This window comes from Pithys albifrons, chromosome 6 (genome assembly GCF_047495875.1).
Source record: "Pithys albifrons albifrons isolate INPA30051 chromosome 6, PitAlb_v1, whole genome shotgun sequence".
Taxonomy (NCBI): Eukaryota; Metazoa; Chordata; class Aves; order Passeriformes; family Thamnophilidae; genus Pithys; species Pithys albifrons.
In genome coordinates, this window is record NC_092463.1 from 65,091,543 (window position 1) to 65,109,231 (window position 17,689).

At 44.8% G+C, this 17,689-nt stretch overlaps 1 protein-coding gene across 3 annotated transcripts; it reads left to right on the forward strand.

Moving 5' to 3' along the window:
• The first annotated feature begins 5,616 nt into the window (after window positions 1-5,616).
• On the forward strand, window positions 5,617-17,683 carry LOC139673526 (acyl-CoA (8-3)-desaturase-like). 3 transcript variants are annotated; one of them, XR_011698130.1, is made up of 13 exons: window positions 5,619-5,934; window positions 8,584-8,694; window positions 9,255-9,452; window positions 10,413-10,514; window positions 10,703-10,831; window positions 12,453-12,510; window positions 12,900-12,976; window positions 13,392-13,489; window positions 13,811-13,907; window positions 14,514-14,593; window positions 15,127-15,252; window positions 15,569-15,739; window positions 17,347-17,683. XR_011698130.1 is itself a non-coding variant. In XM_071559275.1 (12 exons), exons 1-12 carry the CDS (start codon window positions 5,716-5,718, stop codon window positions 15,618-15,620), a joined length of 1,347 nt encoding a protein of 448 aa, XP_071415376.1. In that variant the 5' UTR covers window positions 5,619-5,715; the 3' UTR covers window positions 15,621-17,683. The 3 variants fall into 3 exon arrangements, 1 of the variants encoding a protein (XP_071415376.1); XR_011698131.1 differs by having other exon boundaries at window positions 5,617-5,934; window positions 15,066-15,252; window positions 15,569-17,683; XM_071559275.1 differs by having other exon boundaries at window positions 15,569-17,683.
• Window positions 17,684-17,689: the final 6 nt, after the last annotated feature.

The following is a 17,689-nucleotide window of genomic DNA, read 5'->3' on the forward strand; positions in this document are numbered from 1 at the left end:
AATTTCATTTAAAAGCAGATGATTCTTTGCCAGCTGTTGCTGTTGTTTACTTTGACTCCGAAAGAGATGGGGACAGTCCTGTGGGCAGAATTATCCTAATTAGGGCACCTCCTGCTTAATGGTCCTTTGGGGATGAGGGGGAGTGCCACTAAAACACCCATTCAGTGCAGACCAGATAGAGAGATAACTTCTGGCAAGAAGAGGTGCCAATGTTTCAACAAGTGAGTCTGAATTCCTTTTCAGGATCATCTCACCATCAGTTGTGAAAAAGAAACAAGATGAAGTAAGAAAGGCTGGATGTTGCCCAAGTGAAATAAAAGTGAATAAAGATGCTGCCCACAGCTCAGGTTGTGGCTTAGTCATTTTGACGTTTTTCTTCATTCTATTCCCTCTTCTCCCCTCATCCAAGAGGAAGATCAGAACCTATGACTTCATTGGAAACAAGAAAGCTACAAATATTTCTGCCTTGAACAAACATTCCAAGTGACCAAAATAAAGGAATAAATAAAACATAACAGTGTGGACAATGGTCACCACGTTGCCAATAATCATGGAATCATGGAATGGTTTGAGTGGAAAGGGACCTTATAGACCATCTTGCTCCATGACACCTTCTGCTAGACCAAGTTGCTCCAAGCACTTTGGAGCCTTGGACACTTCCAGGGATGGAGCAGCCACAGCTCCTCTGGGCACCCTGTGCCAGGGCCTCCCACCCTCATTTCCTCTGTCTCTAATAGGACAGGAATGGGGTGTAACTTCCATGCACTAATCCAAGCTGGAGAGTTACAAGGATGCTCACAAGCATTGTAGGTGTTTGCCTGGTGCTTGAGCATTTTCCTTTCTCAGCCACACTCTCCTGCACAGCTCTGGAATATCCTTTGGCCCTTGAAATGAGCCACTTGGATGCTGCAGACCTGGGAGGCCATTGAGGATTCTTAGGCAAACTGTGTATAACGAGAATAGAAACTTTATGGGACTTCCATCCCTAGCAAGGAGGGGAGGGACAAACCCAGGAGGGCACTTTGGATTCACAGATCAATCTCTGAGGCAGACTGGGAATATAAAGAATAATGAAAAAGTCATGAAAGTGCAAGGAGGAGTTGCAAAAGTGTCAAAAATTCAATTGCAAAAGAAATCAAAGCAAGTGGCAAAAAGTTCTTCAGCCACACAGAGGAAAAATATGACCAATCTCCACGTGGGCAGGGAAGTTAAGGACAGTGGAGTCAAAATGCAGGGAATATCCAGCACAAGGTGTGCCTGAGGAAGGACAGGGCATTGAATTGGCATTGAGAAAACAGAGGCAGGTTGGTGCAGGTCCTGTTGCCCTTGGGACAGAGGTTGGAGGTGCCCCAAGGCCCCAGGAAGGAAGGATGGATGGAGGAAGGTGCTCTGTGTGGGCTGTGGAACCACTGGGGGTGTTTCAATCCTTCCTTGTGCCCCTTTGTTCCTAATTAGTGCTGCACAAGAACTAAACTTTCAAGCAGAGTCACCTTTTGCGGGGTTTTTTATTTTGTGGATGGATGGGCAGAATGTTCAGAAGTTTGCAAGTAGTGGCAGCTCTGCACTGAACACAGGAAATGCCATAAAATATAGATGCTAAAAGTGCTATAAAAAGCCACCCAAGTGGACAACAACGAGAAAATAAAATGGGTTTGTTGCAGGCATTTAACAGGTTGTTTTGAATTATGCTGTATCCTATTTTTCTTTTTGATAATATGTAATGCTACCTGTGCACTTGAGAGAAGGGCTCTTTATCAGCTGTTAAATTTAGAATAACTAATTTTAAAATCAGCTGAATTTAGATTCTAAAGCCACAGAAGAGCCCATGGAGTTCTGGTTTTCATGAAGTTGTATGCTGCAAAGAGTATATTTCATATGCAAAAAAATTATGTCATACATGTCTCAATGCAATTTAGTGTTCTGTGGGCAGTGTAGGTGAGAAGGCTCATTACAGAACCTAATTTAGACCTCATTAGAATTAACAAGGCACTCATTTGAGGTTTTTATTATTTACCCATAAAATGTAGCCCAAAGCTGGGAGGGAAAGTGTGGTGTTTCACAGGTGGTTTTTTTCTCTTTTGCAAAGGCTATAAAGATTGATTTCATAGAGGACAAAAATATGCAACTTACTACTGATATCTGGATTAAGGAATGAAACAAAATTAAAACAGACTTCAAATATCTGAGCAAAGCAAACCCCTCAAGGCAGGGAAGAGAAGGTTTCCATAGCAAACATGACTCTGTCTATAAAAAACCCCTGGGTTCCTCTTCCCATTTCTGAAATGACATGATGCTCCTGATAAATAGCCCCATCTGAGATATAGGCTTGTGTCTCTTAATCCAGACTATGCTAAAAAAGGAAAACCTGGTCCTTTTCTCCTCCTGACTGACATAGTGTCTTTTAATGTTCTTATCAAGCAATTACTGGATATAACTCTTTTTTTTCTTTCCAAAACGAAATTTTTTCAACTGCAAAAGGTTTTTTCTCTTGAAAACATGGAGGAGATCTTTCCAAAGGGAGACTTGTCCTGAATTATGTGTGGAGAACAATCTGTAAGTGTCTGTGTCATGCCTAACAACCTGTACAGCTCATAAAGCAGATGTTCTCCAGCCAGCCTTGCCCAGGAGCCTCACCTGGGAGGTGCTCCCACAGCACCTGGGACAGGCCCCAGGAAAAACTTGTTCCTGTCAAAAACCCTCTTAAAAAACTGCCATCACGTAGGACAAAATTCCTCAGAGCTTCAAGGGCTTCTCTGGAAAAGGAGATTTTCTTAGAAACGAGATCCTGGGTTGGCAAAGACCTCTAGGATCAGCAAATCCAAGCACTTCACAGAATGCCAGGATCACTTCCAAGATGCATTGGGGTATCTCTGTGCTAAATTCATTTCTGGATCGTGTATCTCCACTGGATTAAGCTGCAAACATTTGTAGGGGATAAAGTGCTGGTGCAGCAACTCCCAGCTGAGCAGTCATGTCCTGCCTTTCTGGAGAACTGGGAAATTATGTCAAGTGGCTGTGCAAGGAGCCTCTTAGTCACCAGCACAGCCCTGAGCACGAGTGCAGCTCCCAGGAGCACAGATTCTGGCAGCTGTGTGGGCAGCTGTTGCAGAACATCAGGTATGGTGTAAATTCATTTTAACTGATTTCTCAATAGTTTCTCTGGGTGAGCATGGCCGTGGCTTTCACTCTCTGGGCTTTTCCATGCAGCTCTGAGATCTGTTTGGGGGCCTGGAGAATGCAGGCAGAGCCTCTGCTTTCAGACTGCGAGGGGTCTGAGGCAATAGAACATCCACGGGAGCTGCTGATGGTACATAAATTCAGACATTAAATATTATGCACACTGTTAATCCTTAGAGTTCCCAAAATTAATTCATCTAATTAGCACCAGCTTGGTGGGTGCTGGCACGCCCAGTGTGTGCTACCAGTGAACTCAGAGCTGGCTGTGTGTGTAGACTGAGGCATCCCACATCTGTCCACACCTGGCTCTGTATTCCTCACCCCCTTGCAGACCAAGGTCACACCCCTCATTTCCATCTCCTCCTTTTCAGGTAGCTGCTACATTTACAAGCCTGAAGACAGGACCATGGGAAGGGGTTTTTTTTGTCCTTTCAGCCAGCTATGGAGTAACTTGACATTTTCACATGTCTAAAAAATCCACATCTGTGGGAAATTGTGCAAACTGTTGCATATTTTATTGCCACCACCTCAAGAAGTGAACGTGATTGAGGTAAGACTCCACACATGCACACAGAACATGAGCACATCATTAGCGTGGACACTCTCAACTTTTATTTAGAGCAAGATAAAGAGTTACAAAATGCAATGTGACAGCAGGGTAGAAATTATTCCTCCCATTCTTTTGTCACTGCCTCCTGATGAATACCAAGAGTCCCATTTCTCTTTTACCTGGGGTGGTTCAACCATTGCCACACGTCAGGAACTTTTTAAGCTGCTGTTTTGGACTTGACTGCTTACTTTGCAAGATGGTACAAGATTTCAAGAATGAGAGTTGCATCATTTGGGGTTCTGTGTCAGCCCACTCCACACAGGGCTGAGGGCAAGGCAAGTGCTCCATGGAATCTCAGCTGTCCCTATCCAGCTGCATTGGGGCTGGTATTGATTCTCTGGGGAACACAAAAAGCAAGACTTCATTTTTGCCTCTGTGTTTGCAGGCTGAGTCTGGCACAGAGTGAAAACAAGTATAAGACAGGAGGTTTCATCAGTGCTTAGAGCACAAATATCATGCAAGCTCCATTCCAGAGTCCTTGAGGGACAAATCCTTCAAAATGAAGTTATTTTATGTCAATCAAATGGTGCCTTTCACCTGCTGCAGAGGGATATCAGACCATCTCTGCTTTGCTCAGTTCTTGCCTGGGCTTCCTCCTTGCCATTTGCTTGGGAAAACACCTCACCCTGCTCAGGTGCCTTTGGCTTTTTAAGCTTTATCTTTGTCTTTCTTTGTCTTTCTGTCCTATCTGAAGTCTGCAACTTCAGCTGAGCATTTTCAGTCCTTCACAGGATGGGGAGCTCACATAACGACTTCTTGTCTTTGAATTACAGCATGTGAATTGTCTGTAAAACTCACTGTCAGAAGAGGCAGGAGAGGCTTGGGACTGGTCAGGGTTCAGGCAGGGATTGGGCATCGTATTTGGGGTTATGGACATAAATAACATTCATAAACACAAACAAAAAGCTCAGGGTTTGGGACTTAACTCAGTCTTGCATTCTAAAGGGATAGGATGGAAATCTGGGGGAACAGTCTACCTTATCTGCTTGTACCTTCCTCAAAAGCACTCAGGGCTCATCACTTTGGGTTAAAAAAAAAAACAACCAGGATTAGGAGCATCCTGAATCTCAAGTAAGGCAATATTTCATATATGTGGGCTTAGTTTTTTCTGGGTCAGTTCTCTCTGCTGTTTATTGCAGCTGAGAACTCTTTAACTCTTTACTGCACAGCAGAGCTGCTCAACATCAGAGATGCTTAGATTTTGTATCTGCAGGAGTAATGTTCTAGTAAAGTTAATTATGCCAGCACTGCCTTTAAATACAGTTTTAGAAACTCTGAATCCACAGCCAAACTTGGTGTTGTTATTATTACTATTAATTCCAAAATATTCTAATGTTACAGACTTATGAATGAATTACTTGAACAATCAGGTGATTGAATGACTCAAGAATACACAGGAAACTCTGAGAACAGCTGTATGCAAAGTATTGTCCACGTACAAGCCAAATTAACTGGAAATAAGGAATGTTTTCTTAATGGGATCTTTGTTTACTCTGATTTGGAGGTATTTTGATCAACAATCATTTTTAGTTAAGGAAGACACATGAATTTACCATGCCAGGGTCAACACAGGAGATTTCAGAGATGAAGGACAACCTGAAAGTTTTGGGCAGTAACAAGACCATTCAGAGATAACAAGACCTTCCTGAATTGGTCTGTTTATTCAGGTTTGTGTTCAGTGTCTGCAGCTCTCCCAAGGAATCAGCCCTCCCCAAGGCACAAGGAGGAACAGGCTTTTATTTCTGGGTGTGACCCAGTGCCTGGTCCACACCTGGGAGGGGAGGGCACCTGGAGAGGGTGTGCTTGGGCAGGGAGAGCCACCCAGCCCTGGGAGCACACATGGGGAGTGGCTGGGAGTGGGACTGTATAACGGGAGGCTGGGATGGGCCACGCTCAGCCCGGGTTGGTGCTCAGCACTGGACACACCGATGGCTCCTCAGAGCGGCTCCAGAGAGAAGGGCGCAGGTGCGAACCCAACCTTCCCGCAGCTCTTCACCTGGGAGGAGATCAGGAGCCACGATGGCCGTGGGCAGGGCCGGGAGCAGTGGCTGGTGGTCGACAGGAAGGTGTATGATGTGAGCAGGTTCTGCAGGCAGCACCCCGGGGGCAGCAGAGTCATCGCCCACTACGCCGGGCAGGATGCCACGGTAAGAGCCATGGGTGGTTCCAGTGTCAGGGCACCAGGACGTGGGGGTTGGCACCACACCTGGCCAGAGAGAGCAGCACAATGACCTCTGGCTGCGGCAGATAAGGAACATTCCCACCAATGTATCTGAAAAGAGATGGCCCCCAAAAAAGTCACAGATTCTAAATCTGAAATTTCTCTGAAATCATTTTGTCGCTTGTGGGGCAGAAATAATAAATTCTAAGCAGACCTCTCTGCTGGAAGGAGAGGCTGAATTTGTGAATAGTCAGAAATAGGAGCATTAAAACCACGGCCAGGTTTAGGGCATAAACTTGTGGTGTGGGAGATTTCATTCTTGTCATGACAAGACTTTTTCCCTTGAAGGAAGCTGCTTAGCCTGACTAATCCCTCAGGCTTCAGTTTGAAAGGGGATAATACTCCCTAACTCGTGGCCCAACACGAATCAGCATCAGTTATTTTTCACATTTTGTTTCTTGAATGGAACATTTCCCTCCTTGAAACTGGGGCAGAAAAACACCTGGTGTTGTCAGAGGAAGGAGGAGAAGGGGTTTGAGTCTTATTGGGTTTCTCCTCTACCTCATGACATAAGAATATAGACCAGCCATGCCAAGCCAGCCCAGGGATCCTGGTGCCACCTCCTGCAGCTTCTCACACTGGACTTTTACAAAAGTATTCAAGGAATACAGAATGCATGGAATTCTTTGGCCCCAAGGAATACAGAATGCATGGAATTATTTGGCCCCAGGCAATGTCCTCCCAGCTCCTGCAGTGTAAGGACCTGCATTCAGATTATTTTATTTATAGACACCCAGAGGGGCTTTAACCACAGTCAATTTGTTTGGGGTGAATATGTTTAAAGAATGACCTTTGATCTTACTTGCTTTTATTATTACAGTAATTACAGTCTGATTTTACTTGCTCTTAAAGGCCTTTTCCAGCCTATAACTGTGCTACATCCCTTTGAGCAGGACCACAACCAGTAGCCAAAATTGTGGGTACAATGTGGATTTGTGTTGCATCATAACAACACCCTTCTGTCTTATTCTCAGTTTGTATTCTGCTCATCTCTATCCCTCTTTTTGCTTTTGAAATGCTGCTCTGCTCAAATATTGGGAGAAAAACCACACTTTTACAGAAAAGCAGGAGCAGAAGGTGTCTCAAAAAATTACTGGTGCAGGACTTTACCTAAAACCAGGACCCAGATTTTTTTTCCAAGAACTCTTGACTATTCTAGAGCTCATAATTGTACATATATTGTGAGAATTTTCTTCCTCTGTGTGGATTAATTTGGAAATATAGACAAGAACATTGCATTGATGTCAAATGTTGGGATTTATCTGTGTTGCAGGTGATAGTTCTTAATCTCCCTTAAGATTCTCAGGGCCTGAGAGCAGGGATGAGAAAGGACATGCAGGACTGAGAGGCTTTCAGTGATAAGAATCTGAGATCCCTATCCCTGTGGATAGGGATTCCTGCTTGAAAGGATTCTCTCTGACAGTTTCCAACCTGCAATCCAGCTATTTAGGGATTGAATCAGAATCCCTGGCAAGAGAGAGGTATATAAAAATGGATAAAAACCTGTAGGATGAGGGGCATGGGATGAGGATGGGAAGATTTCCCCAGTTCTCTGCGCCTGGACTGAGTTAGTCATTTGTCACTGTGACAGAGTGGGAAGTCTGTAAAAACCTCAAAGGTCCAAAACTCACCTTGCTCTGACTATTTCTCGCCTAAAGTTCTCAGAGAGAGACTGTCTCCAGCCAGAAGGCTCCAGAGGAATGTCAGACTGCAAGGAAGTCCTCTTTCCTCTTCCAGGAACTTTATCCTGACCAGGCACATGCACAATTTTTTCGGGTCCTGGTCACCCACGTTGTTTCTCACATTGAAAATCAGCAAGTGCCTGGCTGCTCAGACCTGAGGATTTTGCTGTTTCTCCTCTTTCTGGGACTAAAAAGATTACGTCCAGGCCCTTTACCTTTCTTTTGGAAAATTTACTGAGCTAAAAAGAAGAGTTCTGATTTAACTGCAGTTTCAGCCTTTGTTCCGTTGCTTGTGTTTGATGTTCAAACTGGGATTTCAAATGGCTCTTGGAAGGCCCCACTTTGTGTCACTGGTGTTCCCCACTTCCCAAAAACAGCAGCCAACCTGAAAACCCACAGGGAACTATTCCTGCTGCGTAAGGAGCTTCAGCAAATATTCCCTATGTGGCCCTGGCGTGATCCAAAGAGGATTTAAAAGCCTCATGCCAAGCACGGCAAAGACACACCCCATTCCCTGACGTGTTCTCCTGCTCCTGGGTCCCATCCATAGGGAAGGGCTGCTGGCTGGAGCCTTCTAGGGACAGACTGTGCTGAAACAAGCAGATGAAAGAACATTTTCCCTCTGCAGAGAGTTTTTCATCAAAGCCTCTCATGTTCATTACCAGCCTCACCCAAGGACTTTTGTGAAATCTGCTTCCTTGAAACTTCTCCAGCGTCCTTGGGCTGAGCTCCAGTTGGTAGCAAAGAGCGACAGGAGGAACCCCAAGGGATAAAAATGGACAAGGGGAACGGCATTATGTGTTACATCAAAGGCCTGAGGAAAGGAGAGGCTCAGCACCTGGGGTTTAGTCACGTGCTCTTTCTCCCTCCCTCCCTCCCTTTGTGTTTCTCAGGATGCCTTTGCAGCGTTTCACAAGGATAAGTCCCTGGTGAAAAAGTACTTGAGATCTCTGCTGATCGGGGAGCTGGCACCAGATCAGCCCAGCTTTGAGTCCAATAAAAAGGTGAGTGTCCCACATTCCAGCGCTGGGAATGGCTTGGGCTTCAGCCTGGGAGGAGGAGGAAAACAAGAGAGGGAGCAGGAATCCTGTCTGCAGGAGCACGCCTGACGCCGTGCCAGGCTGGGCGGTGGAGACACACCTGGTGCCATTCATGCCTGGAAACATGACCATCCCAGGAGCACCAAACCCACCCCTGGGTGCAAGGGATGAGCTCCAGAGCCCCAGAGTCTGCTCAGTGCTCCCCACTGTGATGTCTCAGTACCAAAGCAAAAGCAGCATTTGTCCATCTCATGCTCATTTTGGCACAGAGCCCCACTCAGATAACACTTCCTCTTGCTGCCATGGCTGGTTTGGGATTCCTGGGTCTGCTGTGTTACATTTGCAGTGTCCACTCAGATAACACTTCCTCTTGCTGCCATGGCTGGGTTGGGGTTCCTGGGTCTGCTGTGTTACATTTGCAGTGTCCACTCAGATAACACTTCCTCTCGCTCCCATGGCTGGTTTGGGGTTCCTGGGTCTGCTGTGTTGCACTTGCAGTGCATTAAATTTAACTTTCCCCACAGAAATCCCTTCTGGAGGATTTTCGGGACCTGCGCTGCACTGTGGAGCAGATGGGACTTCTGAGGCCCAACTACTTCTTTTTCTTCCTGATTTTGCTTCACCTCCTGGTCCTGGATGCTGCCTCCTGGCTCGTGGTCTGGTACTTTGGCATCTCCTTAGTGCCCTTTCTGGCTGGCATGGCATTCTTCACCGTTGCTCAGGTAAAGCACTGACAGCTGCTCAGCACCCCAGACATGTTTGGTTCCTGCAGGTGAAGAGGATTCAGGGCATGTTCACATCCCAGGCACTGCTTTGCTGTCTCTCCTCAGGTCCCATGACCTGCCCTGAAATGACAACCATGTTCTACGTCACAATTTTTGGTGCCTCCAGCAAACCTGGTTTTGCTGACCAGCTCTCCCTGGGGTTGGTGGGGTGGGGTGGAACTGGCTGTTTCACAAGATGGGATGAGCTGATCTAATCACACAAGAGGAATATTTCTTCTCAGCTGCACTTTAGGCTCCCTGCTCCTTCTGGTTGATGTTTGTTTGATCCTTTATGACCCAATTGCCCTCACCAGCCCTGAATAGTTTTCTGCTGGATTAGTAATTCAGCCATAGAAGGGCAGGATCCAGGTAGGGAAGGAGGAAATAGGACTTTGTGGGCCTTAGGTGGGGTAAATTGGAGGGTGAAGGGAAGAAGAAAGCAAGATTTTCTTGGTAGTGCTGGAGGTTTGCTCCATGGGAGAAATGCAAATGAACTCATTTAAATGATCTGTTCTATTTGCCTAGTGTCTGGTAAGGTGGATATTCCCCCAAGAGCACTCTTGTGTTTCTGTGGGCACAGGGAATGCAGTCGAGCTGTGGACATGGAAGTTCTTCCACTTTCTAGCTGGTGACTTGGAAATTGGTTATTTGTAATGGGAGGAACAGATTCCGTGCTGCAACAGTCGAGTTAATGGTAATGATGCCTTGCTGCTTTCCCTATATTCCAGAGGAAATCCATATCTGGAATTGAGCAGCTTGAGCCTGGATGAAAGTTCCCAGCACTGAGCATGCCAGACATCAGGGAGGGGTTTTCCCCCAGAGCAGAAGGAAGGTGCATCACACTGTGAAGTTACAGACACTCTCCAGGCAAATTGTTGCTGCTGTGACTGTTCCTTCATGGATCCCTTTGTCTTCCAGATCCAGATGGGCTGGTTCCAACACGATCTGGGGCACTGCTCTGTGTTCAGGAAGCCCAGATGGAACAGGCTCCTGCAGATCGTGGTGATAAACGTTCTGAAGGTAATTGCGTCATGGTGGGAGAACCCTCTGGGGCTGGTGGGGACTCGCCCTGGGTGGGAGCAGCTCTGCATCCAGGCAGTGTCAGAGGGGAGGGAACTGCTGTGCCAGCTGTCAGTAACAGGGGCATAAAGAGTGATGTGAGCATTGAGATCCTCTGGTCTGAATCCCTGGTGTTCTCCTTCTTGCAGGGGTTACCTGCCAGCTGGTGGAACCACCTGCACAACCAGCACCACGCCAAGCCCAACTGCTTCCGGAAAGACCCCGACCTCAACATGCACCCCCTGCTCTTCAGCCTGGGGAAGACCCTCTCCATGGAGGTGAGCATGGGGGTGTCTGGAAAAGCAGAGCTTTTCATGGCAGAAAGCTACAAAAGGGAGGGATAATAATAATCATCCAGCTTGTGCCTTGGAACTGGGTGATCTTTGTGGTCCCTTCCCACACAAGCCATTCAGGAACCTGTGCTAATTCCCAGAGTGTTCCAAGGTCTGAGAGGCTGGTTATTATGATGTTGAAGTCTTGCAATCAGCACTTAAGTAAGGCTGAGCACCTTGAAGGCAGCTCAGAGGGTGCGTCAGTGCATTTGCATTAGATGTAATTAGTTAGTTTGCAGTGAGTCAGATCTTCCCTCTGGGTCCTTCTGGCTGGTTGGCACCGAAATCCTTCGGGACCTGTATTGCTGCCACACACCACATGCAAGGGCAGCAGACAATTTCTTCATCCTAAATTTTATGGCTTTCATAAAAACTAGGAATAGATCCTCCCTGCATCATTATGATTTCTGATATCATCAAGGTCTCATTTGCCTTTTGCTAGTAATTCTCTTTACTCACGGGGTAATGAAACAGCCTCATGGCAAGTTTATCAGCTTGTTAAAACAAAGCTTCTCTCTCCTTTAGCCGGTAATAAGCAAAGAACATGCAGCACTCCAAGGCACGTGGAAAATTCCAGCTCTGCTGTCTCAGAAAGGCTCCAGTAATGAGAATTACAAAACACCACACACCATGGACAGGCCAAATGGGGTCCAGGGTGTTTGTTTATCCAGTTCACTCCTTGTTTCAGTTTCCATCCAGGGAAGACGTCCCTGAGGTGTTCAAGTTTTGTCTCATTAACAGAGGAGCTCTGGAAGGATTTTGCTTTACCTCCCTATTGTTTTGTCTTTTGAAGAATTACAAGCACAAACATTTCAGATGGTGTTAAGAATCCTTTTTCTGCAAACAGTGAAATAATACATGGCAAAGAAATAAACTGAATTGTGCTTTTTGTAAATATTTCTGTAATTGAAGGCAAAGTGTTTGGCAAAGCAAGAAGGCAGATTTCTTTATACGCAGTTCAGCACCTTGATCTTGCAGAAATGATTTGACAGACTTTACAGGACAGCTTCCAAATGATGTCATTTCTGACCACCATTCCTCAAAAATTTGGGATACAGAAGTTCAGATGCAGCTTCCACAGCAAACATGTCCTGCATTCATGGAATCCTAGAATGGTTTGGGGTAGAAGGGACCTTACAGATCACCTACTTCCAACACCCAGAGCTGGAACCCGCTGAGTTCTCTGATGTAGTTTCCACGGTAACAGCCTGTTCCTTCTGAGCACCAATAGCCTGAGCACTCCATGGGGAATAGATTAGATTGACTTTCATTCTCCTACAAAACTCAGATTACTTGTAAGCAAGTTTTTGTGATCTTTGAGCACTTTTGAGCATTTTTGTTTTCTGCCATGAGCTTTGGAACTCTCCAAATCTCCCTGGATACAGAGGCTCAAATGGGATCAGCTTCTCTCCATTGCTTTGGAGCTTCACAACCTGTTTTTCAAGAAGAGGGGCTGGCTTAGATTAAGAAATAGTTCTTGATCTGTTCATTAGACAGGAATAAGAAATACCTTACGAAGGGTCTCCAGCCTCCCATTGCCCCATTAAAATATATTTTCATTTTTCAGCTTGGAAAGAAGAAGAAGAAGTTCATGCCTTACAACTACCAGCATAAGTATTTCATCTGTGAGTATCTCCTAAATCAGGAGTGCATCTCCTCCCCAAATTAAGGGGTTTTAAGATATTCTCATTGAAGTGAGAGCTTCACAAACTTCCTTCATGTCCAGGAAAGTCCACGTGAAGAGGAATTGCCCCTATGTCTCTGTAAGGGTTATATGATGTAAGTATTAGATGTGGGTGTAACAAGTAGAGGGAAAAAAAGAGATGGGAAAGAAATGAAGAAGTAATGAGAAAAAAAAAGAGGAAGAGATTATGTGGGTGCACGGAAGTTGGTGTAAATGGAAGACAGCAGTTTTTCACCCACTGGAAAGAAGTATTGTTCTCACAGAAGACTCTTCTGTACGAGTTATGATGCAATGAGATTAGAAATGTCTCTCTTTCCATTCTTCTCTCAGTGTTGGCCCCACTTGCACTCATCCCCTTCTTCCAGCTGACCATATTCCACTTCACAATCAAGAGGAAAAAGTGGTTGGTAAGCACAGCTTCAGGGTCTGGAAAAGCCCCAAAATGTCATTATAACAACATTTATCTCTGTTTGGGGGGCTAAGACAGAAAAGGCTGGTTCTAGGCTTTCTGCAGCAAGGGATAATGGTCTAGAAGAGGCTTTTTAGCCTTTTAGCAGATAAATAAAAGTTAACAGAAAACTCAGACCTAGACAGAGTGTGATGTCTGCAGTTATTGATGGTTAAGTGAGTGCTGTGGGAATATTTAAGGGATACACTCAACCTGCTGCAGAATTGTGCCATGGAGCTTCCTCCTGATAAATCACTCAGAAATCCATATATCAGAACAGTTTTTTAGCTGCAGGTGAAGTAAACAGGACGGAAGGAAGTGGAGGGATTTCATCAACAAGGCTGGTTTTCATCTTGGTTGGGTTTTTTTTACAGGACCTGATACTGATTGTGCTTTTCAACATCCGAATGTGCCTCATGTATGTTCCTTTAATGGGATTTAAGAACTTCATGATCTACTACTGGCTGTCCAGGTAACACACAGCACATCTGGAGTCCCCAGGACTAATATTTGGAATCAATATTGAGCTTTGGTGGAAATAGATGAAAATGAGTCACACTCACTATGATTTTTCTCAGTAATAAATAGCTAAGAAGCAGTTTAAGTTCAGGGTGGTGGTGGCTGCTCAGGAACATCTGCTACTACAAGTTGAGTGGTTCTTAATCTCCAAAAGTTAGGAATAGGAAATCCTGAATTACATACAAGTGCCCTTCTGGTTAAGATTAAGAGACTCAACAAAGTGTTCTAATGGTAAATTTGGATGGGATTGGAGATTCTGTGTTTGTGTGTGCAGGTACTTTGAGAGCACCTGGTTTATTTGGGTGACACAGATGAATCACATCCCAATGAACATTGATTATGACAAGAACAAAGACTGGGTGTCTACTCAGGTGAGAAACTCCTTTCTCCTGGAATACTGGGGCTGCACTTCTGAACTACAGGACAAAGACAATGTCATTTCTGTAATAATCCAAGCATTTCAAACTTCAGTTGAAAAACAAGGATGTCTAGATTTAAAAAATCCTAGTTTTTCACTGAAAGATGCTGTTATACTTTTTTGCAGCACATTTCCCTTCCTATTACAGAAAAACACCAATGGTGTAACAGTCAATCTCCCTTCAGGCCAACTAAAGGGAAGCAAAGCGGGACTCGATACCTTTATTTTGACCCTACAGGGTGCAGGTTTATTGCAGATAGGATAAATCTGACAAAATTTTATAAAATCTGATGAAAATAAAAATGTAACTATAACTTTACTCACATATCTAATGCCTCCAGCAATATATTCCCAGGTAGTGGGTTCCAAGCATTTCCTCCTTTGTTAAGGGAAGAAGACTCAGCCTGCCTGGGCTCGACTTTATTTAATCCCTCAGGTCAATGACTTGACATTTCTTCCATGCAAGATGAGGGTGGGAAATGATTCCTGGGTTTCAAACATCAGCCTTGCAGGAACATAAAACCTAAATCATGTCTTTTGGGGTTTTTTTTGCTCCCAGCTCCATGCAACCTGCAACGTGAACCAATCCCTGTTCAACGACTGGTTCACTGGGCACTTGAACTTCCAAATTGAGCATCAGTGAGTACGATTTTGGGTGCAAGAATGGAATAATATGGGGCACTTAGACTCATAGAATGGGTTGGGTTGGGTTTTGGGGTTGGGTTTTGGGGTTGGGTTGGGTTGGGTTGGGTTGGGTTGGGTTGGGTTGGGTTGGGTTGGAAGGGGTCCTAAAGATCCTGTTGTTCCACTCACCCTCTGTGGACAGGGACATCTTCCACTTGAGCAGGTTCTCTCTTAAAAGGGAGGAAGGCCATGTAGTGTGGGCAGGCCCTGGCACAGGTTGGGCAGAGAAGCTGTGGCTGTCCCATCCCTGGAAGTGTCCAAGGCCAGGCTGAATGGGTTGGAGCAACCTGGGCCAGTGGAAGGTGTCCCTGCCCATGGCAGGAGTTGGAACTAAGTGATCTTTAAGGTCCCTTCCAACGCAAACCACTCTTTGCACCCATGAATAAACCATCTCAGGAGACCTTCTGATGTTCTTCCCTTTGAGCAGGGAGGACAGAGAGTGGTGCAAGCCAAGTCTTACAATGACTCTGTCTCATCCCATCCTGCAGCCTGTTCCCCACAATGCCTCGACACAACTACTGGAAAGTAGCTCCTCTGGTGAAAAGCCTTTGTGACAAGCACGGCCTTGAGTATAAAAGCAAGACTTTACTGACAGCCTTTGTAGATATTTTGCAGTAAGTATCAATTAACAAGGTAGTTTCACACTGCAATGGCGTATAAGGGAGGGACACAGACAACCATTTCAAATCAATGTCCATGGAGAGAGTTTATTTAGGTTTTCCCAAAGGCACTTTAAGTATTAAAGTGTGAAAGATTTTTTTTCTCTTCCTTAAATCCTCTCAACTCATTCCCAATAGTCAGACTTCACTATGAAATGCCCATGTACTTTTAAAAGCTACTTTTTCCATTTATTCCTTTAACTACAGTTTGCTTCCCACAAAGTTGGATGCTGTCTCCTGATAAGTGATATTTTACCTTCTGTTCCTGCAGTTCCCTGAAGGATTCTGGGGAGCACTGGCTCGAGGCATATCTGCATGGGTAGAGATTGGCAGCTCTCAAGGGGAAGCCCTTCACCAACCAGCTGCTGCCAGGACTCAGCACAGACCATCCATGTGTGTGTCTTCAAGCATGGAGGCTCAGGAGCTGGGCAAAGTTATTTCAGTAAGAATCAAGTGAGAAAGTGGCTTAAAGATACATTTTTTTTCTTGATCTCAACCACGAACCTCTATTTTTCCTGCTCTCAGAATTTTGAGATGGGCTTTTAAAGTGGGGACAATTTGGATCACCTTGATGAGTTTACCTTCATTGGAAGCACCATCTCACTGCTTCTGGAAGGAGTTTGGAAGGAAATTCTTTACAGTGTCAGAGACTCATGGAATGGTTTGGATTGGAAGTCACCTTAAAGTTTATCACCTGAAAGACCCCCTGCCATGGGCAGGGACACCTTCCACTATACCAGGCTGCTCCAAGCCCCATCCAACCTGGCCCTGGACACTCCCAGGGATGGGGCAGCCACAGCTGCTCTGCCCAACCTGTGCCAAGGCCTCACAGTAAAGAATTTCTTCCTAATATCCAAAGTAAACTTGCTCCCTGGCAGTTTAAAACTCTTATCCCTGTCTTGTCTCCACAAGTTCTGGTGCAAAGCAAGTCAGGAGACATTAGGACAGGGGGAATCTTTAAGGGTTATTTTTGAATAGATAAAATAAAGATGCAAAGAACAAGATGGCCTGGGGTTTGTCCCCATCACTACTGATCATATGGAAACTACTTGTTGTGACTACTTAGTGTTATAACTCATTCTGTTCATGGATTGCATGACTGCAGGTAACTACATGCTGGTTTACACTTGTAATAGCTGATTTGAACACAGTTTGTATAGTGTGTATTATTTATAGGCATAAATACATGTATATATTTGAATTGAGGCTCGCTGTGCTGTCTGATTGGCTCTCTGATGTAGATCAGCTTTGATTAAGACTGAGAATAAGCCTTAGCACTGAGGAGTAAGTCCACATTTCAAGGGTGTTTAGGGCACTCTTGCTTTGATTGAGTTTTATATGTATTAAATACCATCTAAATGGTTATTTCTTGGTGATTCCAAGGACCTGGGGTTATGGTCAAGGACTGCTGGTGGAAAGTGTAATGTCCACCTGTGTAGAGGCTCTCCAAGAACACCACTGGGTTTTGAGAGAGCCAATAAAAGGACAACGTGGGCCTATAGTTGGATATTTTCACTGTGAGTGCTTTGAATTTTATGGGAAAGGTAAAATGTCAAGGAGGAGAGATGAGCATTGAATAACAGACAAAAGAAATAGAGAATGTATGAAAGAACAAGGAGATGTGTGTTAAGTGATAAATTAGCAGCAGGGGAAAAAAAGCTGGGGGGTCGTTTGGAAAAGCTAGAATAGAAAAGCTAAATATAGGAAAAAGGAGAAATTTTAAGAAATTATAGTTCTAAGATAACTATGAATAAAGTTCTTTATGATTTTTAAATTGAAATCAACACCTGCTTTAGAAGGAGTGTGTAACCTCTGATTAATCTTGCTGATTTTGCAAGGAATTCTGGTTCAATGATAATTCCCAAAGCCCAACAGAGCAGAGGTTTTCCATTAGGAGACAGTTGAGACATTCTGGCAGAACCTGTGTTGTGCTGCACCCACTCAAGTGAACTAAAACCATGAAGGTGGGTCTGTAATAGCAAATACATAGACAATTTGCCCATGAAAACAAAGACCATGTGGTTCTTCTCCTCTGCCATTCACCCCCAGAGCTTCGAGGGGACAAAGCAACCACAGGAGGAAGATGTGGAAGACCTTGAAGTGAGATCCCACCAGGAACATCAGAGCAGCAGCTCACATGTATCCCAAGGTACAGACACCAACAGCCTCTTCCACTGGGACTTGAAACCTGTGCTCCTTAGATCCTGAGTGCCACTGAAACCAGCAAAGGACTGGTGCAAAATGGTTCTTTCTGGTGTCAGTCTTATAAATCTGATTATTTGTTGTGTTTAATTAGAATTCTACCTGCTTGAGTGTCATTATTTATTGAGACTGTAATTTTGCAACTTCATTTTAATTAAAATGTCCTTGTCTCTAATTGGCTCAACAGGCT